This window comes from Schistocerca gregaria, chromosome 1 (genome assembly GCF_023897955.1).
Source record: "Schistocerca gregaria isolate iqSchGreg1 chromosome 1, iqSchGreg1.2, whole genome shotgun sequence".
Classification (NCBI taxonomy): Eukaryota; Metazoa; Arthropoda; class Insecta; order Orthoptera; family Acrididae; genus Schistocerca; species Schistocerca gregaria.
The window spans coordinates 654338117-654362647 of NC_064920.1; the positions used below are offsets into that span (position 1 = coordinate 654338117).

Genomic DNA, 24531 nt, shown 5'->3' on the forward strand with positions numbered 1-24531 from the left:
TGTTGCAGACAATTCCCATCTGCACAATTCAAAATGTTTGTTCTTAGTGGGGATGCAGAAGGGGGACTGGTAATGCTAAGGACACAGAAAAATGTCCCCAGAACACAAAGTTAAGAGAGAGGTACAGATTTTTATTTTATTTTATTTTATTTTTTACAAATAAAAATTATTGCCCTCAAGGCACTTTTGATTATGCTTAATACATTTATCCTTTTGGTGATTCCATTGTTGGAAAATTCTTTGTACTCATCTGCGATTATGACTAACAGCTCCTTTTTTATACTGACCACACCTACGCCATCAAAAAATTGTACTTTCATGCCTCTTTTCAAATGCAGGGACCGGAACAACACATACACACACAAAGCTAGACGAGATGAGAAAGGTTTGTGGGGGAGACGGGGAGAGGGAAGGGGAGGGCCAAGTGAGTCCAGCCATTCATGGCAACAGTGGCACACTGACTAGGGGAGGCCACAATGTTGGGACACAGGTTTACTTCAAACTTTGTATACTTTTAGCAGGCCATTAAAACAACAAAATGTGCAAGTACTAAGGTGCACTACTCTAGCAATTCCGAGAAAATTACAAAACAAGTTTTACCTGTCTATTATGTAACTGATACACCTGTGCATAGGAGCCAGTTGTTAAAGAGTTCATGATTGTCAAGTGGTTAGCATTCAAGCTTCATAAGATTAATGTGCTTGAGGCAAAGTTTTGGGTCCCACTCAAAACTTCCTTTTTGTAGTCCAAGTGTAAATTATGTGATATTCAATAAATTTGCACCTACATTATCCATTCTTGCTGTGTTAGCAAAGTCTCACCGCTACACAGGTTCATTGCCAAATGGGGCATGCCTCTTTGTCTGCAGCTTGAAGCATCATGGTGCAATGTAGTTCTGGGTATCTTACCAGACTGTACATATACGGGATTTCGCAAACCACAATAGGAATACATTTTAAGGAAAACTCTACGCATTTCTTCATTTACTTGTCAATAGTTATAAATATGTTTGTTCTAATAATTAAATTGAATTAAAAATAGTAAATAGTCAAATCACATGAAATTCATTAAAACTTCATGCAAATACATGCGATGTTTTTAAAATTATATTACCTCTCAAATGTCATATAAATTAAATAATGTGACCAGTGATGAAAAAATACAGATTAAAAAATAAGTTTGAGTAGGAGTCAAACCATCACTTCATACACGTTTATCTTTTAAAGCTCATACGCTAATTACTTGGCCACTTTTAAGTTTTAACTTTCAGCTCTATGCACAGATACATCAATTATATAATGGACGTGTAAAACTTCTCTTGTGATTCTCTCAGAATTGCCAGAGCAGTGCACCTTACTGCTTACACATTACGTCATTTTGATGACTTACTAAAGATGAACAAAGTTTGAGGTAAATCTGTGATTCCAACATCGTAACCTCCCCTTGTGAGATGGCTACATGAGCAGGTGCATTGGCATGGTTAAAGAAACCAGTACCTCATCTGCCTTAAATTGGGTCTTCTTGCACCTAGTTGTCTGACAATCTTCTCAGAATTTCCAAAGAGAAAACTTGGTTAATGGCCTGATTTGTGGAACAAGCCTGGAATGCACTATTCCTTTCAGATTTTTTTAAAAGTGTGTGTGTGTGTGTGTGTGCGTGAGAGAGAGAGAGAGAGAGAGAGAGAGAGAGAGAGAGAGAGAGAGAATATCATATTTATGTTAGATTTAACATGATAAACTTTTCACAAGTGAAACAACAATGACTTTTTTCACTGACTTCATTGTTGTTTGGTTTCAGCATCAAAATTGAACCTTCATGACTGATATTTAGTAATAATGCTGGAAAAATTCTGAATCATTTCTGACTGTTCTTTCAAAGGAAGGCATGCTTCTACTCAAGAATTTTTCGTGTTTAGTCAGAACCTGAATCTCAAATTTGGCAGTGACCTTTCTTGTTCCCAAATCTTTCATACATTTTTGCTTAACTGAGGTGCAAGGCAATCAAGTTAACTTCTCGATTTGCTCAATGGTCAGTTGTTGATCTTTATGCACAAACTTAAGAACTTTCTTGACATTTGCACTGGTTCATATACTTGATGGCCATCCACAATGAGGTCTGTCATAATAAACGTGTCAAAACAAAGAGGTCACAATTTTTCAAACATAAAAATATTCATTTACTACAGTATCCTCTCATACAAGACAGGATGAAAGGAAAAATGGAATGTTGGTACTATAAAAAAATTGGAAAACCTGTAAACTTAGAAGTGATTGAGAGGGTAGCAGTCAAGCCAGAGATTAGTGAAAATATGTCATCAACTACCCAAACAGAGGAGACAAGGAAGTGCACGAAAAATTATAAGAGGGGAAAAAAGAAGTAACTGGAGAAGATTGTCAAGGGCAAGGGAAAAAGGAAGAATATAATGAGAGAAATTACCATAAATGGAAGTCAGGTGGCTAGCAAATACTGAGCAAATAATGTAGAACAAGTTCTTATCTACTAAGTTCTGAGGAACTGTGAATAGGAAGGGAAATACACACAATACTAGTTGTAAAGTAAGCCCCTAAACATAACTATCACACTGCAGAGCACGCTCTGTAAAGGGTACAGTGAGTTCGTATGTTCATAGTTAACTGGAAACGTGCTGTTAATATAAGAGGATGGACATTGGTTCACACACAAATTTAAATGACTTGCGTGGTTAATATTTACTTATTTTAACAGATGAGGGCAGTGACTGCAACAAAACTGAAGAATAAACAAAAGCCCACAGAAGTCTATGGAATCAACTATGTAAATTGTTTAGTTACTCGCTCATAACGAGCTGTCTTAATTTTTTCCCAATGATGCAATCAGTTATGCACTTTCAAAGACATATAGGGGTACAGTAAGTGCAGACATATGCTAATTCACACAGCTGTTACAGAATGGAAAACAGGGGGTTAAACTCTTCACACCGTCCCCTATGCTTTTTACATATAAGACTTTAAAGACTGAAGCCGAACTATTGTTAAATACTATCTGTGCTAAATTTTATCTTTTTTTATCAGAAGGATTTAAAGAAAAAGCACAGAAATCAAGCCCCTCTTCGAACAATAGAGTTGCAAGTAGCAGAATGAATTAGTGCTGTTTCTCTCAGGTAGTGCTGCACATGAGATAAATGTGGTTGCATTCTGTAATTTTAGTGAGAAACTACGGACTTAAAAAACACCTTCAGAGCAAACTAGATGTTTCATGTAATCAAATATTAAATGTGATCTTATGTAGGAAATATGAGTGGATATCTAATGTAATACATACTGCCTAATGTCTTATTTGACACAAAATAGATAGAATACAAAACAACAAATGAAACTCAGATATCAACAATGGTGCTCTAGTTGCATTACAGAATTGGATGACAGCAGATGCTGGCAACCACATTACTTGTGAAAATTACTTCTGCCTTAGGGATAGGAAATGAAGGACAAAATAATGCAATAGATTAATAAAGAAATACTATACTGAAGAAATCTAAAGGTACTACCTGCAAAAACACAGGGGAAATAAAAATAAAGATGTGTCTCTCATATTACTGTAGCTATTGCTGCCATACAACCTAAAGTGACAAGAGTACTATACAATGGAAACTCACCTTTCACTTTCCTCTAATGCTTGCTGATTTTCCGCCATTTCTTGCTGTTGTTGCTGTTGCTGATCCACTTCCTCTTGACGTTGCCTTCGTTCCTCCTCTAAGCGTTCTCGTTTCCTCATTTCCTCCTCTACTCGGCGCATTTCACGCAAAGCAGCAGCAACCTAGTTCAATGCAACAATATGACAAACTTAATCTTATGAAACAGAGTTTCTTGATTCACTCGCCAAAATACTCCCTCTGATATTTGCTGGAAACGCATATAAATAAATAGCTGATACCTGCTAACATCAGGACAAAATACAGAACCGACTTTTGGCATTGACACTTCAACCTAAATAAATATCTATTTCTGATTCTAGGTTGGGTTGGGCTGTTGTGGTGGAGGAGACCAGACAGCGAGGTCATTGGTCTCATTGGATTAGGGAAGGACAGGGAAGGAAGTCAGCTATGTCCTTTCAAAGAAACCATCCCAGCATTTGCCTGCAGCGATTTAGGGGAAACCTAAGACTGATGCTGTTATAGATGGAATTACAAGTTACAAACAAGCTATATGAAGCCTCTGACATGTAAATTCTTCACAGAAGTAAAATCATGTTTCTCATCCACCCACAACATTGCCTTATGTTGCACAATGGTTTCACCTGTATGTGCATGTCAGCTGTCATGGCATAAAAATGCTTATTCAGAAGACACCAGTCAGCATCTCTGGAAGCAGAAGCTGTGACACCTGAGAGCTCCAGCAAGGCTTTTGGAGCAGCTGACCACACAGGATAGCCAGGGCGAATGAAGTCATAGTTTCTCAACAATTATTTCTGGCTGCCCCTGCTTGTGGCTTACAGACCAGGAGTGCTGCAGTTTGAGAAACACTAGCCAGCCTGGCTCATATATATGCCACCAAATTTAGACCTACAGTCTTAATAGTGTTCAGTTGTACAAAGTTTGCCCATCAATACAGTCCACACCAGCTGCTAGTCACAAGAAGCAAACATCCACAAAAATCATACTTTGCTGCTAATAGCTCCAGGCCTCTGCCTGAGATGATTCTATATTGTAACATTACGTGTATTTAGGCAAGCTAACCAATTGCCTAGAAGGTAATGTGAATTTGTTTGCAAAGATGTGTGGCCTGAGGGCGGAGAGTGTATCATGGCTGGGTGGACAGCCATGACCGCTGCTGGTTAGCCACGTACATTAGCAAAAGACAGAGATGAATTCTGTAATATATTGATGGAAAAATGTGGAGGAAATTCGTGAAGGCAGCATAGCAGTAGTCTCATTAGCTGGTGATGAATTTGATTATGTATCGGCAGAGGTGGGTGATTTATTGTTACAGGGAAGCAACATTGATATTTTAGAGGCTGAAGTTGCAAAAACTGGGGCTACTGATTTAGATATCTCAGAGGAAGGAGTTTGTGGATTAATTTCTTTTGATGGCTTATGAGTAGATGTTGAGGGATGAATGTGAAACTAATGTGTTAGATAGTGGATCAGAATGCAAAGTGTTAGACAATTCTGAGAGGAGAGAAAATGTTACGGAGACAGTGGTGGAATTATGATGTGGTACAGTGCAGTAACAGCAATTTGTGTAGCGTATCAGAGGAGGTTGACAGTTATTGCTGGTGATGGTTCAAATTTCTCTAAACACTATGGGACTTAACATCTGAGGTCATCAGCCCCTTTTGCTGGCGGTTTCTATAATGTATCGATGGACGTAATGTACGTTTTAAGTAATGAACCTTATGAGTTGTTAACGAGTGGTAATGGAGTTACCTGTGATAAAGTTTGTAGTGATTTGGCAGAAATAAGTGAGGTGTTGTGTAAGGGAGATGAAGTTTTAAGTTGTATGGTTAGTTGTGAGAATGTTGCAGCTACTGATATCATTACTTCAGAGGAAGGGGACAGTGAAACTAAGGATTCTGAGGACAATTTAAGGGCTACAGATGATTTAGAGGTGGTTCGGAAGAACATAGAAGTGGATAAAGGGGAAAGTATTTGTTTAAGACATGACGTTAATACTGAGTGGCACGACAAGGAAGAAAGTCACTGCTTTATAAATGGTTGGAAATGGTATGGGAAAATTTTGAAGTCATTACTACCTCACTTGTGGGCACAGGAGAAATATAAAGAAGCAAGAGATCTTGAAAGGAGGAAAGACAAAATCGTGGCAAAGGAAGTGTTTAATGAATTGTTTGACAGTGATAATGAAATCATCAATGTAAAGGCTTTACATATGTCTGCTTGTGTCTGTATATGTGCGGATGGATATGTGTGTATGTGCGAGTGTATACCTGTCCCTTTTTCCCCCTAATGTAAGTCTTTCCGCTCCTGGGATTAGAATGACTCCTTACCCTCTCCCTTAAAACCCACATCCTAGCATCCGTGGGTTGCGAAAGCTTAAATTTTGTGTGTATGTTTGTGTTTGTTAGTGTCTCTATCAACATACCAACACTTTCGTTTGGTAAGTTACATAATCTTTGTTTTTAGATATGTTTATTATCTTATGTATGTATGACAAATTTGGTGCTATTTAATGTGCCAAGTTAGGAAGGCAATGTGCCACATTAAATAGAGGTGTGTAACTCTATGCGTATTTAGGCAAGCTAATCGCTCACCTTTCGTCTGGTACAAGGTAAGGTGAATTTGTTTGTGAAGCTCCAGAACTGAGAGCACATCGCAGCCAGGCAGGCGGCCACGGTTGCTCCGGTGAGCAACAAGCATTAGCAAAGGTCTAGAAATGGGGAAATCTCTATGCAGAAATGGGGAAAATCTCTAACCTGGGAATTTGGCCTTTGTGCAGGAAATGTTCCAAGAAATGGCAGTGTGTCAGATAATCTTAAAGATGGTCAAGTTACAGCTCTTTGGGATTCAACAATGCCTCACATCAATTATTAATGTAAATCTGAATACATTTGGGATCTCAGAAAAATGAGGATAATATCTCAATATCTTGAAAACCACAGAAGTTAAGCTCTCACGGTAAATAAACATTTATGCAAAGAACCTCTCAATTAACAACTTTTAAATGTTTCATGCAATTTCTCCATACGATATCTCAGATGATAGTATTGAACCTTAGCTGTCATCTGTGAAAGCTGCCTATCTGTATGCATTTCATTTACTGATTTACATTGTCTTATACATCTTTTTCATTATGTAAGTGTTTGTCAGAACATAGCATTCTCCACATTTACACAACAAAGGAATGCAGCATGAATACCTCATATTTTGTCATAATTGTGTTTTTATTTAATCAATAGTTTAGTATTTGGTCAGCAATTTTATTTGACTACTGATTGCAAGTGCTCTTAAAAAAACTGTGCTAATTTAAAAGTGGTGAGTCACATGTGTTAGCAGACACCACCTTTGTAAAAGAAAACCAAAAGCACTTCTGACAAGCAGGGCTAAATAACTGTTTAAACTATATTTAACAACAGTTCATTGTCATTTAATGTGAGTGCACTTGTGCAAGAATGCTGGCTTATTTATTTATGAACCAACTATTACTTTTATTTACTGTAAATCATCTGAATGTAACCAAAAATTTATTATATTTCTTTAATTTACGTATAATAATATATTAGTTTAGAGGGGGAAAGTGGTCAAGTGAGTCAAATCATGTCTGTAGAGCTTCAGAATGATGTATTATTGTTGGAATCAATTGGAAACAATGGCTTTCTGAGTAAAGCACTCAAGGGAGTAATTCTGGACCCTTTATGTTGAGTCCTGGAAGAAGGCAGACTGACTGTGGTAATGAGAATGATTCTATCATGAACGTTTTTGATTCTGGGCAGGGAACAACCGCTATCTTACTTCTAAAGGGACTTTATAATTCAAAAGGTTTAAATGTGCTCCACAGTAGGATTCTTAACTTTTTCTACTTGCAATATGGAACTGTGCATGGACAGCATATTCTTTGTATCACATTTATTAATTTGTAAATCATCATGCTGAACTCTGAACTATTTCGAACTGGTGGGTCTTTTGCACATTGTGATCATGAAAGAACTTAGTTGTCATGAGTCTTTGGTGACTACCGGTAGTTAGTTTGGGAATTTTGCTAACATTCTCATAATGCTCTCAACAAAACTTTACTGCCTGTGATAAGTGTATTTTCTGTCTGTATCTCAACTAAATGTAGTAGGTACACTTCCTGTTTATTTGTGATGTCCTTTCTTGAATAAACATTATTCAACATAATTCTCTGTAATCTAAATCAGTGACAGATATTAAAATAGAATCCACATTATTCAATTATTTTGTATTTCTGTGTATTTTATTAACCTGCAATTCTAGCCAGTGCATAGACCATTTGTTGTTGTTGTGGTCTTCAGTCCAGAGACTGGTTTGATGCAGCTCTCCATGTAACTTTATCCTGTGCAAGCTTCTTCATCTCCCAGTACCTACTACAACCTACATCCTTCTGAATCTGCTTGGTGTATTCATCTATTTGTCTCCTTCTGCGATTTTTACCCTCCACACTGCCCTGCAATACTAAATTGGTGATCCCTTGATGCCTCAGAACATGTCCTACCAAGCGATCCCTTCTTCTAGTCAAGTTGTGCCACAAACTTCTCTTCTCCCCAATCCTATTCAATACTTCCTCATTAGTTATGTGATCTACCCATCTAATCTTCAGCATTCTTCTGTAGCACCACATTTCGAAAGCTTCTATTCTCTTCTTGTCCAAACTATTTATCGTCCGTGTTTCACTTCCATACATGGCTACACTCCAAACAAATACTTTCAGAAACGACTTTCTGACACTTAAATCTATACTCGAAGTTAACAAATTTCTCTTCTTCAGAAATGCTTTCCTTGCCATTGCCAGTCTACATTTTATATCCTCTCTACTTCGACCATCAACAGTTATTTTGCTCCCCAAACAGCAAAACTCATCTACTAAAGTGTCTCATTTCCTAATCTAATTCCCTCAGCATCACCTGACTTGATTTGACTACATTCCATTATCCTCGTTTTGCTTTTGTTGATGTTCATCTTGTATCCTCCTTTCAAGACACTGTCCATTCCGTTCAACTGCTCTTCCAAGTCCTTTGCTATCTCTGACAGAATTACAATGTCATTGGCGAACCTCAAAGCTTTTATTTCTTATCCATGGATTTTAATACCTACTCCAAATTTTTCCTTTGTTTCCTTTACTGCTTGCTCTACAGACTGAATAACATCGGGGAGGGGCAACAACCCTGTCTCACTCCCTTCCTAATTATTGCTTCCCTTTCATGCCCCTCGACTCTTATAACTGCCATCTGGTTTCTGTACAAATTGTAAATAGCCTTTTGCTCCCTGTATTTTACCCCTGCCACTGTCAGAATTTGAAAGAGAGTATTCCAGTCAACACTGTCAAAAACTTTCTCTAAGTCTACAAATGCCAGAAACGTAGGTTTGCCTTTCCTTAACCTATCTACCAAGATTAGATCACAGCTACAGGTTATTATTTGCAGCAAACTAACTGCCAGGTATGAAAGCAGATGTGCGCAGCTCGATGCTATGACTACATCAAAGCTATTCAATCCCAACAGAGCCGTTCATAGTCCAAGTACCTAAAGTACAAGTAATGACCGGTAAACACACAACTGGTTTGCATGAATGGAACGTTTTTAAAAGAGCAATTACACAAGCAGCAACTGTTAGGTACTGTTGCTATTGGGGCCTTGTCCGGGATATGAATCTGATCCCTTTAGAATTGCAATGGCTTCAAAACTGGGCTATCCAGCTACACAGCAACCACTGTCCTGTCTGTTCATCGTCATCAGCCTGCCCCAGATTACTTTCAGCCAAGTTACAAAAGCAGGCCAGCAGCTAAGGCTGCTTCCTGCTGCTCATTGCCTGTAGTTTCCACTCAGCTGCACCAGCACTCCATTGCTGTGCTGTTCACAGCATGACACCACCAGTCACCATCACTCTGCACTCCCGGTGGACAACTACTGATGCTGACATGCTTCAGCAGCCGTGGTCACCTACATCACTGAGGCCAACAACTGCCTCTCCACCTTCAATTCTATAAATGTGACTGTTTTGGATAAAATACTTTCTCAACCAGAAATGTTTATGTGATGGGCCACTGCTTGACACCTGCCGTCGCCACCATCACCACCACCACCACCACTGCCACCACCACCGTCACCACCACAACTACAGACAAACCCTGGTGAGAGAACTGCACTACATCTTGAAAAACCACCCTCTACCATAGGGGTCAAAATGGCAACAGAAGTGACTGCTACCACCCGTATGTCAGCAGCTGCAACATGCGGTGCACATTGTATGGTGAGTGTAGCGACTTTTCTTTTTTTACTACAAGGGTCATGGCCAGTCTATGAGTCTTTTCCCTGACGTTAATCAATTGTGTTTGTGTGTGCAATTTGGGGTTCTCAGAACTATAAGAAATGTGTTAGTTTGTGCCTTCTGGAACAGGAAACATATTTTGTTCTGCCTCATTATCATGGAACTTGTAAAGTAGTAAGCATAAGCAGCCATTCAGGTGGAGGAATTGCATAGCAATAGGAAACTTTATGTTAGTATTATATTTAAGAGTCCTTCTCAGTGCTCTGTTTTATTCTCTTTTGTTGTCTGCTGCTTTTTGTGTAATTCGTAGGGCAACCAAGACACAACAGGGGAGTGCTCTGGCCAAAGAATTGTGAATTGACCTGATTTGATTTGGTTCTTGCCTATCACTATCTGCGTACTCCTCAGATTTCAACTTATTTCTATTTCATCTGTTTCTTCCCTTTTGTAATTTTCCCCCATGTGTCTGAGTGTGTTTTTGCGAATTTTTTCACACATAATTCTACATTATTTACATATTTTTTCCACCACCATAGATCCTTGCTCCTTTCATCTGCGCCAATACAGAAAAGTTTCATTATCCCTAGCCAGAACCCGGTCCCACATATTGTTCCTGCATTGCTGCTTGCCTCAGAGAATCTCCCAAACTGCCTTACTATCAAATTACCCATCTGCAGCTGCCACCTTTCCTTCCACAATGACCTCCCTCTGTTCAGATTCTGCTAGTCCTTAGCACTCACCTACATACTCCTACAAAACCATATCATTCAGGCCCAAATCTCCTTACACTACCTTCTCGATACCCGTAAAATTCTCCTGCTATGCAATCACAAATTCCCAAATCCCATAACACACACTGAAACTCTTGCCCTCCAGAACTAAAGCAACAAGCACACCACCACCTCAAAAAACTCTCCAACCTGCTTGCTTTTTACTCCTGCCTTGGACTAACACTGACCACCACCTCTACAACAACCTCCAAACCTCTCCCACATCCCCTCATAGGTGACAAATTCTCTCTCGCAAACCTAGTACATTTACCCAACCATCCCAACACCACACAGAATCCAGAACTTAAACAGACACGAAACACAGTCACAACCCCCCCCCCTCCCCCCTCAAAGAAAATCAATCATGCAAGACTTGTTAAAGACTTTCTCTCCTTATCCAGGTTCATACTGTGGAAACACTTTTTTGCCACCAACCCTTACCAATCAGACTCAACCATAGACCAATATTGAACCCTGCCTAACTCATTTCACCTATCCTTTCAACTGTGATCTACCCCCACTGCCCCATATCACCCCCTGTTAACTTCCCAGAATTTCTTAACCTCGAACCTTGCCTCACCATCATTTCCCAAGACCCCAACATGCAAACTAATTTTAAGTATGCACAAAGCTTCACAATCCACCACCTAAAAACTGATCTCAGCTTACAATCCTAACTGCTGACACAGACTCCACCACTGTTCTTTTTAACAGCAAGAGTTACATGGCAGAAAGACTCCACCAGTTGTCTGACTCATCCATCTACAAACCCTGCCACAGTGACTCCATTCCAGCAGCATCTCCAGTCTCTCCTCAATTTCCATTGTGGCCAGTCACTGTGCCCCCACTGAGAGAATCTCTGCTCTTGTAGACAACACTTTCAGCCTATTACCCGCAACCTAACCTCCTATAAAAATGATATCACCCATTTCCTCCACCGACTCTCCACAGTTCCTGTTCCTTCACCACATGGTTCCCTGCTCGTCACTATTGATGCCATCTCTCTTTACACTAACATATCCTAATCCCATGACCTTATCACTATTCAACACTATCTGTCCCAATGCCTGAGGAATTCCAAGCCAACTATCTTCTTCTTAGTCACCGTGACCAACTACATTCTCACCCACAATTACTTCTCCTTTGAAGGAATTACGTACAAACAAATCTGGGGTATGGCTATGGGCACTCACATGGCACTATCATATGTCACCCAATGCATGGGCCATCTAGAGGAATCCTTCCTAAACACCCAGAATCCCAAACTACTAATCTGGTTAAGATTCACTGATGACATCTTCGTGATCTAGATCAAGGATGAGGACTCCCTAACCACATTCCTCCAGAACCTCAACATCTTCTCACCCATTTGCTTCACCTGGACCTACTCAACTGATCAAGCCACCTTCCTCGATGTTGATCTTCACCTCAAAGATGGTTACATCTATACCTCTTTCCATATCAAACCCACCAACCACCGGCAATACCTCCACTTCGACAGCTGCCAGCCATTCCATACCAACAAGTCCCTTCCATACAGCCTAGTCACCCACAGCCATTGCACCTGTAGTGATGAGTAGCCCCTCTTGAAATATACTGAGGGTCTCATAGAGGCCTTTACAGATCATAATTACCCTCCAAACCTTGTACAAGAACAGATCTCCCATGCCTTATCTTTCCAGTCACCCACCACCTCCAAAAGCTACACAGTCCAGCCAGAGAAGAACATTCCTCCCATGACTCAGCACCACCCAGGGCTGGCGCCACCAAATTACGTTCTCTGCCAGGGTTTTGACTACCTCTCATTGTGCCCTGAAATGAGAATTGTGCTACCCACTATCCTTCCCACTCCTCCCACAGTGGTATTCAACCACCCACCCAAACCTACACTGTATCATTGCCCATCCCTACACAACCCCTGCTCCCAGTCCCTTGTCTCATGGCTCATATCCATATAACAGACCTAATGCAAGACCTGTCCCATACATCCTCCCACCATCACCTACGCCAGTCCTTTCACAAACATCATCTATCGCATAGAAGGTAGGGCTACCTGTGACACCAGTCATGTGATCTACAAGCTAACCTGCAACCACTGTGCCTTATTCTATGTAGGCATGACAACCAACAAGCTGTCTTTCCACAGGAATGGCCACCAACAAACTGTGGCCGGGAAACAACTGGACCATCCTGTTGTTGAGCACACTGCCCAATACAATGTCCTTCATTTCGATGACTGCTTCACAGCCTGTGCCATCTGGATCTTATCCATCAACACCAGCTTTTCTGAATTGTGCAGGTGGGGACTCTCCTTACAATACACCCTATGTTCCCGTAACCCTCCTGGCCTTAACCTTCATTAGTCATTGTCCTTATCCATCTAGCCCCTTTCCTGTTCCCATTCCAGCACTACACAGCCCTCTATTCCACCAACACACCTGGTCTTTTTTCTCCTCTCCTCTTGTACTACCCCCACCTCCTGACTGCACCTAGCTGCTTCACTCTCTGCCTTGTCCCTGGATGCTCTGAGCAGCATTTTACCATCCCAGATCCCTACCCTGCTCCCTCTCCCACTCCCTACCCCAGCTTCCTCCCTAACCCCACCTGGTTGCCTCTCTCATAATTCCCTGCTGCTAGCAGTCTAGCTGCAGCTTCCAGGGACTGTGCTCGTGTGTGTGAGTTGCATTAGCCTGAGTGTGTGTATGTTGTTTATTTTTGACAAAGGGTTTGTTGGCCGAAAGCTAACTTTTTGAAATCTTTCTGTTGTGCCTTTCTGTGACTCAGCATCTGTGCTTTATGATGAGTAGCAGCTATCCTTTTCATTATATTGTTACAATATTTTCTTTGCATTTTTGGTGAGATTTCTACATTGTTTGACGAATTAAGGTTTTAGTCCATGCTGTTTGTTATATCAACAATCAAGATACAATAACCCAAAAATATGTAATGTACTTGACCATGTTGACAACAACCGCCCCTCCCCACACACATATACACACACAGTGTACTTAAAAGCTAATTCTGCAACTTTTTACTGATACAGTTAAAGTCTGAACATACTTCCCGTGCAAAAACTCCTCGTAAGTGGGACTGGATGACAATTGCAGCGCGGCGTTCCTTGAGAAATTGCAGACGTTGCCTCCAGCCACGGTATGCATGCTGTATCCTGAGAGCAGCCTTTCGTGTCCTCAGGTACTCTGTTGCAGACAATGAAAATATAATATTTCACCATGAATTAGATTTCCTTATATTAGCAAAAGGGGAAAAAAACAACATTTCAACTTAAGTGGCATTTCATGAAAATATGATAAACTTTGGCACAGCCTTATGTTTCAGTTTTGCCTCACACTCCCCCACCCGAATGTCAGAGTACTTCTTGCACTTTGTCTAAACAAAGCTTTAGTATTTGACAATTTAAGAAGTAAGGAAATTACTGCACACAAAAAGAATGTGTTTGCTTCCAGTCATAAACCACTGACAGGTTGATGAACATGTGACACATCTAAGACAAATCTAAAAATAACTTACTGTTTCTAGTAGTGGACATATGATTTTGAACCATGTGTCCAACACTAGTAACAATAAGTTATTTTTTGATTTGTCATAGCTTTGTAAACTTATATTCACAATATGCCACTTTGTAATACGCCAATGTAATCTTAATGCCAGAATGAATCTTCCTTATGTTGCATTCTTCATTAATTTCCATTTGCACTTTCATTATTTTGTAAAAACCTTTAGTTCTTTGACTTGCTGATTCAGTATTGTAATTTTTGAACTTTACTAATAAATGTCATTTTTATTGCTAAATCATGACCTCTACCTTGATCAAATTGAGATTTGACCTTTTTTATTTTTTTGTACCTGTCTTAGCAGAGATTCTCTTTTCTACCAGATCACATGGATGATATTGTATAATTCCTGAGACTTCATAAGTTCAGTTTTCATCCCTTCACAATAGTTCCCAGTCAAGAGGAGAGACATGTGAAATGCAAACGAAATTGAGAAATTTACAAAAGGCAAAAGAAACAAACTGTAAGTTTTCTCTACAAAATTAAATGAAAACCTCAGTAACTGAAACTGATACAAATTTAGCATGAAGAAATGTAGCACTCGAAAAACTGGACTTTATATTTCTAAGGCCGGTGTTTGAATGTGTAAGACTTACAACCTTAGTGGTTATTTTATAAGTTTTCTGCAGTATTTTAATCACAAATTAGAAGCGAACACTCTGTGAAGTAGAAAGCATAACACTATGATAACACTCACCCTTTTGACAACAATGTCGTCGCCAGCATGTCTGAATACGAGTAGCCATGCACCTCACTATCTGACCTCGTGCATCCTCCAGGGGTTCATGTACACAATTCCGCAAGAATACTTTGCTTTTACCGACTTGCCATTCTGTACTTTCTGCTTTCTGTAGTTTGATTACAGATCTGCAATAATATTAAAATATGCATATTTTTAAATTATAGGACAAGAAGAAATAAATATGGTAATTGGAAGTCCTGGTGAATGTAAACAGTTTAAAAGGAAAAGTATCAATTCATCAAATAGTAGACGTACTGAGTTGTCAAAAGGCACATAAAAAAGACTGAAAATTGGTTCATAGGATAAGAAAGTGGGAGGGAGGGGCAGTAGGTGCACAATATAGGAATGTATACCAGTTAACAACTATTTTGAGGTACAGTACAATAAAATTTGTATGACAAAATATGTAATTATTAAATGGTAATAATGATCATACTGACCAAACTGGAGGCAAAGCAGACATGTGAATAGTTTAACAGAAGTTAAATATCTACTGCTGATAGACTATATTTAAAACCAGTAACTTAATCTGCATGTTACAAGATTTGTTGACTAGACAGGTTGATGAATTTTATTTCTGAACTTGTAAAATATAGATGAGTATATACAGAAAATTGAGGTCCATTGCTGTTTCCTATTTTTTCCTCTGCCTCTTATCCAGTCCTAACCTTGTGTCAACAAGGAAATAGAACAATAACATCACAAAATCCAGTCTGTCTTCTTTCACTTTGCAATTAGTATTGGAGCTCAGTGAAACACAGTACCTTTATTTTCAAATGCACTTCCAGCTTTATGAATAGGCTGATTATTTGAGAGATTTTATTGAGATGAAAGTAAATAAATTATGACATGTATCAGGAAGGAATTATTTTTCCTCTGTCAGCATTTTATTAATTGTGCTGTACCAGTGAAGCAAAGGTTTAACATTTTCGCCATGTGATTCAAGGGAATAATTTAAAACCAAAAGCAAGACAGACAGATGACTATCTGTTGGTTGTTTTGGGGAAGGAGACCAGACAGCGAGGTCATCGGTCTCATTGGATTAGGGAAGGATGGGGAAGGAAGTCGGCCATGCCCTTTGAAAGAAACCATCCCGGCATGTGCCTGGAGCGATTTAGAGAAATCACGGAAAACCTAAATCAAGATGGCTGTCCTCCCGAATGCGAATCCAGTGTGACTATCTGTGCTCATCTCCTTACAATAATAGTGTTGTGGAAATAAGCCTTGGTTTATATTGAGACTCAACAGCCCACTTTTCCATGGATTCAGAAAGTGAGAATACCACCACTGTATCAGACCCCATGGTTTGCTGCTTCCTGGAATCGATAAAATCCTTTTTTTTAAGTGACTCAATAAAAAGTTTACATAAACTGAATTACGGTTTGCAAGAACATATCCATGACCTGTTGCATCCATCCAACTTCAAACTACATTCTAATTGTCTGGTAATTTCTATCTACTTTCCACTCTCTTTCTTCCTATCTAATTTCCACTATCAACTTTCCAACCCCTTTCCCATATTCAGTTTTCTGCCTCTTTGTCTCTCTCTCTTTTGTAACTCAGGTTTGCAATTTTGGTCTTATATTTTATAAAGCTTTCTCCCCTTCCACACTCTGCAGCTTTTTTTTTTTTTTATCTTTGTCTCACTTGTTAATTTAAAACTGGTTCCCCCTTCTCACTGAGAAGGAGGACTTGCCTGTTTAAGCACTAAATAGGTTTCATTTCTTCCAACTATTTATTTTGGTTCACACACACACACACACACACACTTATGTGGAAAGGAAATACTTGAAAAGGAAAGACAAATTCTGTTGTCTAGTAAGAATTATGTCCTGTAGAAGTGCAACAAAAGTCCTGTAGAAGTGCAAAGAGCCACTGAAGTTTTATGACAATTTCCTTACCACAGTGGTTTACTTCGCACTTTGTGTAACACATTCATACAAATCAGCATATAAATTGCAGTGTACCATTCAAAATATAAGGAAACAAACAAATCCAAACAAAACCAGGTAGTACTGCTGCAGAAGAGGAGTTTCCAACCACTGAAACTGAAAAAACCTAAACTGGTCTGGCACACATATGTTTAAAAACACAGATGAATCTTGAGATTCCAAAATTTTCTTTAATTGGTTCAAAGAAAACTGGAAATTCTGCTAAAATAAAGGAAAAATCCCTCCAAACACTTTATTTCCTGGATCTCATATCTCTTCAGATCCACAAAGTGGATTGCCTTATCTTTTCCTCCATTTTTTAAACTCACATATAAAAACTCCTCTTCTACTAATTATTCACTTAAATTTCGAGTGAATTATTAGAGCAGAAAAGAGATTTGCAATTGTGACAACAACTTACTTAACAGCTTCTTTAGGGCAAGATGGTAGTTTTTGTGCCGAACCAATGAGACACCTGTATCTTTGTATAAACTCATCAAATGGCATGTGTACTGGATAGCCCTCCTTGCGAATACGTATTATATCCAACATGCCCAAATATTTAAGTTGGTCGAGCACCAACTTTTCATTATAGTTATTAGGAGATTTCTGCATGTTTGGTTTAATACATCGCACATACCTGCCACAAAGAACACAATTTACATTGACAGCATCTTCACTTTCGTTGCACAGTTATGAATAAGTAAGTACTACCGTATTATAGAAAAAGAGAAGAGTTTGAGTATAATAAGAAGCAATTATTATATAACAGACCACAGTGGTGAATATAATATGTTTTATCACAGAGTGAGTCAGTCTACAACTTCCTTTTTATTAACAGCGTTTTCCATCTTTTACTGCAATTCATTCATTTGTACATGGTTTTTATTTCTAATATTTTTTTAAAAAAATTTTAAACACTAGTTAATGATCTTTCATTGGTTTGTAGTAATTTTTAATCTGAGATCAAAAACTGACTTCCCAAGTGCATCAAACACACTTGAATAGTTCTGAACACATTCATTAGAACAGTAAGCAATGTAGGTAAGTACTGCCGCCATTTTTAGTATCATGCTTGCGAAGCTCCTCTCTCAAATGTAAGATGCTTGCATGGACATCATACAGCACTGTGTTGGAAAGGGATGGACAAAATAATAAAATACAAAAAAATTGCAAAATGGAATATAAAGGAGCTGAAAAAAAAAGTATTTGAGTAATAATTTATAGAGTGGAAAACCTAAATGGCCAAAAGGCAATTTAGTCTTCCACAGTAATTTATGCACTGACATTAAAGCACAACTGTATGATTTAAGTGGAAACTCTTACACCTTGTAGTTATTTATAATGCCAATGGCTAGTGCCACCACTGCGGCCCGAGGTAACTGTACACCGAAGATATGGGACCCATATCTTACTGTAAGGTAGTTTGCTGCCTTTCAGTTCACTGTTCCACTTAAATCTGTGTGTTTGTGAAGTAGATCTCTAAGGTTTCAATTCATCAGAAAATGGAAAAGAGTAATAGAAAAGGAATATGGAACAGGATTCAAGAACTGGTGGGAAGTATAACTTTAACCCCACACCAACAAACAAGTTTTGCATCAATTTTGTTACTATTTTTGGTCTCGTTTCAATTTTTTTAACTGCTTGTGTTTCTACTGTGTAATTCATAACTTTCATGTTTCCTTACTGTTGATGATATTTAAAAAAGAAATTAAGAAATTTTGGAATTTTACAACGGCATTCTAAATGCCTAACAACTTAATAAGGATTCGACTTATAGCAGAATGGAAAATTTAATATGGGTATTTTCTGACTGGGGAAAAAAAACCTGTTTGATCCAGTTTTCTTAAAGTTGTTACTGCACCTTTAAATGCTTATCATTATCAGCATTTAACAAAAGAATAAATAAATAATCTGTTAAAATTTTTACTGCCACAAGTCCATTTTGGTCTCCTGAAAAAAAATTCTGGAACTTAGATCAATTTGTTTTCCACTCTGCATTTGTAAAGTAATAATGTTAACAGCATGTATAATCCTGGATAAGCCAGGAAAATACAAGACAGAAACAGAATGGAACAACACAATGAACCTACAAGAAGTCAGTTATGGTCCAAGGTGTACCCCACCAACAGTAAGGGATTTCTCAACAATCAAAGATGACTATTTTTAACATAACTCTTGTTCGTTCAGATTAAAAATGTTGACAAACATTATCTGCTTTAAGTTATAGAGAGAGACAATAAATTTCAAAACAAGAGTACACTGTTTATGTGCATAAGTCTTTTGAGCTTTGCTTGAAACACGTTCAGCAGGTGCAAGTATTTCATCTTGTGATCACTTTGCATGTTTTCATATATAAAATAGAAAGTATTACAGTAACTCCAAAGTTGACTTAAGTGGACCTAATTTTAGATAAATAATGAGCAAAAATATGCCAAGGCTGTCACATGAAAAGAAGCAAGAATTGTCATATCAACGATCAGCTTCAGTGAAGCTTGAAGGCCTTGACCTACAGATACAGAGATTTCCCTTCGCTTAAAAAAAAAAAAAAAAAAAAAAAAAAAAAAAAAAAAAAAAAAACATTACAACCACCTTTGTAATAGGGTATTCATCCATTTTTGAAACATAACACAGCGGCAGTTCTGGATGGTATGGATTCAGCTAGTCCTTGGTAGGTTTTGTGGCACCAGAAGTCTACTTACAAGTCACATAATTCCTGTAAATTATGGGTATGTGGTTTGTGGGTGCAGAACACCTCTCCAATGGCATCCTAGATGTGTTATCCATCAGGTTAAGATCAGGTGAATTTCGTGGGCAAGACATTATTGTAAGTTCACTACCATGCTCCTCACACCACCTGGCCTCGTGACACAAACAGTTATTCTACTGGAAGATGCTCTAGCCATTGGGGAAAAAAATCAAGGGTTAAGAGATATAGGTGGTTTAAAATTATATTTATGCTGTCATGGTCCTGCTGGAAGATGCTCTTGCCATTGGGAAAGAAATCAAGCATGAAGAGATGTAAGTGGTCCACAATTATATTTATGTCATCCACAGCTGTCATAGTGCCTTCAATTACTAACAAGGATCTTCTGAAAGCCCAGGTGAATGTGCTGCCAAAGCACAATACTACTCCAACCACCCTGCATCTGTCGCACAGTACATGCTTCGAGCAACCTTTCACCTGGATGACAGCATTTTGGACACAACCAACAATCTAGCGCAACAGCTACGACCAAGTGACACATTTCCATTGATCCATGGTCCAATTTCAATTATCCCATGACATTGCAATTCTAATAGGCTATATTGTTGGGTCAACATGGGAGCACATAGGGGTTGTCCATTGGAGAGTCCCACGTTCAATGATGTGCACTGAACACTGTGCTCTGAAAAACTTTGACATTATGCAGCAGCATTGTACTCTGTCATCACAGAATGTGGCGGTTGGTGGTTTCCCTACGGTTAAGCAGAATAGTGACAGATTGCCACCTATTCTGCTTAACAGTAGGGCGACCACCAACCGCCACATTCTGTGATGATCTGGATGCCCAACACCTTTTCACCTACTCATAGTTTCACTGACCTCCAACCACTTTCCATTGATGCTCATGACAGAAGCACAGGAGCAGCTTCACTATTTCAAAATTTCTCAATCACAGGTGCCAAGCCACAAAAATTTGTCCTTTGTTCATATCCTGTGTCTATAAATACACCAGGCAGCATTCTACCTCACAGCAAGCAGTGGTTTTAATGTTTTGACTCATCAATGTATGAATGCTTTATTTCTTGTGACCGAAAAATTAAATATTCAGTTTAATCCTAGTTACAATAATTTCTTGTCTTACATGCCCAGTTAACTTAAAATAGAATCCATACACATCCCAATCAGATATTTCTCATTAAAATATTTTACAGTTTTCCATCTGTTTTTAATGTAAATAGTTAATACATGTAGCCTACTCTAGAACTGCAGCTTTACTGGAAGATAATGAGTATATGGAAAAATATTTTGCTGAAAAAACTAATGTTCTGTTCCGATGAAACTCAGAGAAATGTCTATAAGGACTGAAAAAGAAGAAGATTGAATGAGGACACCTATTATCTGTGCTTACAGTGAAATAAAAGAAAGAATTCTCACATTTCCTGACCACTACATTAATTAGACAACACACAAAACATTAAATGACCAAACAATAGTATATGACGACAATTATTTACGCACCATGGATTTGTAGCTTGGAGTACATCAACAAGTGCCTGCAGCTGATGGCGAAATGTGTCACTTACTGTTGGTTTACCCTTACTTGTACCACGAGATGACATTGTACCCATTCTAGTGGCACAACACATTAAATCCTGTTAAAAGAATTGAAAATCTCTCAATGCATGCTGGTTAACAAGAACCAATTATCAATGACAAGAACCGGTGCACCTTCATACATGCTGGCAAAATTTCATATAAACTTGCAAAAAAATTAAAATATTGCAGCTATATACGAGCATTTTACAGTAACAATAACATATCTACAGCATTACTTCACTGTAAAATATTAAAAATAGTAATAGTAATAATAATAAACAGTTATTTACTTAATGTCAGAGATGGACCTTATATTATGACGGTAGTGCTAAAGAAATTCTCTGTAGAAAAGTTTTCTCATCTTACAGTAAGTTACAATCTGGTAAGTGGACTGTCCTACTATAACTGTCTCAGAACATCACAAAATGCTTTCAATTCTACTTCCTTTTTGCCCTCTTTTGTAAGAGAGTATTTATGGATTTTTTGGTGTTCAAAAGAACATCTGTTATAAAAACTATTAAGATGAAAATATTTTTTCCATGTAAAGATTCATGCCAAAACAAATATTTCACAACATACACTCAAAAATTTTAAAGGCCTGCCATCATCAAACTGAGCCTTCTTCAGTTCCTAATGTCTGATGAGTGTCATATCTATGTACAAGGAATAAAATAATGCATACCATACCTGATATTTGGTTATCTCCTGTACAAAGTCATTTGTTGAGCGACTCATGAAGTCAAAGAAAACATCCTGCTGGACATCACGATTCTTATCAACAAATCCTTCAACACAGTATGTCACACAACCAGCATAATGATGAATACCAAATTCCTTCTCCCATTTTCTTCTATCATCGCCTTTCACATAATTTGGATGATTTTCAAATTCAGCATGAAGATTGGTCAAATATGCCAGATCGGATCCCTAGCAAGAAATTCATTAAGAATATTGGTTACAATTTGGGGAAAGAAAAGGTTGAAGAATATATAAAAAGATTCAGAAAAAAGAACTTAAAGTAAAAGAATATTCTACATATTTGTCTCCATCGAAAGTTTCTTCATTCCACTGACTTACTCTAATCTTTTCTCTTCATTTCCTCCCTCCACTTCCAATTTTTGTTGTTATTAACTTTACATTTCCACTAACACTATGAAATTTCTCCCTGTCTTTAGCTCTGATCATTCACATTTATACCATTAATAATATCCCCAAATTTTAATTTGAGCTATTATGATGCACATTACTTCAGTGGTTCCCAAGCTCCCTGAGACCAGTGCCACTGAGTGCAAACAGATTTTAGCTAGAGACCCTCATCACCCTTTTGTCATCAACATTACCACCTTGCTAAATTTTAGAATGAAAAAGACTTTTTTGAACACTTTTACTTTAAAAACAACAAAATGTATATGCTATTTATTTTTTGTAGGTTTTTATTAAACCATGAACTAGTGAGTCAATGAGACAGCTGGTGTTGCTTATCTTTAACACCATTTTTTTTATAAAGTGATGAAGTAATTATCAGTTCATCACAAGTGTTACCTACAACTCCTCCTCAGAAAAGAAAGCTAACTATCCACAGGAGGGTGGACATTTGTTACAAAACATGCTTCCCCTCCACTACTTCTCTCTCCACGACACTTGCTTCGCCCATCCTTACATCGTCATTTGAAATCAACCAAATCAGCAATTGTGTGCTACAAAGTACAGTTTGTAAATTCACATGATTGCTTGATTCCTTACTTCAGAAATGGCTAAAATTTAAGGCCTCACAGCCTGTCAATGTTTCATGTCTCATGTTCAGTAATAACACTGGGTAACATCACATTGGGGCTTTGCATGAAAATAGGTGTTGTTAAACTGTTTCTTACAACTGTTTACAAATATGATATCAGATTTCTTTTCTGCACAGTTTTTATATAATTATGTAATTCTGCTTCTGCTAAAATTGGTGTATCACAATGTACAGCGGTCAATATAATATATTAATCGAAAAAAGCCAGTAGCGGTAAAAGGAAGCTCCTAAAAATGACAGTGTGCAGGCAATTCTAATGTCTTTTGCTTCACCTAAACAACTTACCTCACTTATTTTGATGTCAAGTTAGGAGACCAAGATAAAATATTCGTGCCACACGAGTGTCATTAAGAAAACAGATCCAGAGGAAGCAGAAGAATTATCTTTTGGAATTCTGATGATGTGACGAGAGCAAACAAGCTACATAGATGACTGTTATTTTGCATGGTAAAGGCTGAGGGCCATAACAAAAAAAAAAAGAGTATTAAAGGGATTGTATACACAAAGTTGAAATCAGCCACCACATTCATACCACATGGACTCAGCATTCCTCAAACTAACCCACCTGTAACTCTATGTAATAATCCAATTTTACAGATGGTAATGAAGTTTTGGTGCCCACAGAAGAGCTGGAAGCAGAGCTGCTTATCCAAAGTGAACTAAATGACTTAGTGAGACATCTGGGTTTCTCAAAGGATTTGTCACAAATTTTTGGTTCTCATTTAAAGAAGGAAATGACTGATAGCCCTTGGAACAACACTCTCCCAGTATCAGACAACAGACGAGGAGTTTCATGAGTACTTCACTGAAGATGGCTGTCTTGTTTATGGTAATAACATACAAGGAGTAGTATCAACATGTGGAATCACATACAACAAGAAAGTGTGGAGGTTATTTATTGACGGAACCCAAAAAAATATCAGTAATGTACTCTCATGTCTTGAAGGAACACTACAAAACACTGCACTGGTATTATATTCAGAGCATGAATGGATGGTGTATGGTGATGTAAAAGTTGTAGAAATGTTTCATGGACAACAGTCAGGCTACGCAAAATATCTACGCTTCCCCTGCATATGTGATAGTCAGGGATCTGATTTACATTGGGTTAGAAAGGAATGGGCAGCTAGAAAAAATCTGGATCCAGTAGACAAAACTGTTATAAAAGCAAGTTTGTTGAACTGAGAGAAAATTATTCTTCCACCCTTCCACACTACACTCCGGACCACGAAATAATTTACAAAAGAACTGAATAAAGATGGCAAAAGTCTTAAGTATACCCATCAGAAATTCTCCTTCCTGTCTGTTGCTAAACTGAAAGAAGGAATCACTGTGGACCACAGATAAGAGATGTAATGACAGATGTATGATTTATGGATATGATGACTTATGAGGAAAGAATGGCTTGGGTAAGATTCAAGAATGTGATAAAGTACCCAGGCTACAAGAAATTTGTGGAAGATATGAAAAATTTAGGTTGT

General features: G+C 38.2%; 1 protein-coding gene across 2 annotated transcripts in view; it reads right to left on the reverse strand.

Annotated features, from left to right (window-relative positions):
- Window positions 1-24531, reverse strand: part of LOC126361386 (myosin-I heavy chain) — a 783760-nt gene that overhangs the window by 150933 nt on the left and 608296 nt on the right. For both annotated transcript variants that reach the window (XM_050007788.1, XM_050007787.1), the window contains exons 10-15: window positions 21943-22182; window positions 21178-21311; window positions 17374-17592; window positions 14977-15146; window positions 13768-13904; window positions 3635-3795 (exon numbers count right to left, since the gene is read on the reverse strand). In XM_050007788.1, coding sequence (XP_049863745.1) covers window positions 3635-3795; window positions 13768-13904; window positions 14977-15146; window positions 17374-17592; window positions 21178-21311; window positions 21943-22182 — 1061 coding nt within the window. The remainder of the gene's footprint in view (window positions 1-3634; window positions 3796-13767; window positions 13905-14976; window positions 15147-17373; window positions 17593-21177; window positions 21312-21942; window positions 22183-24531) is intronic.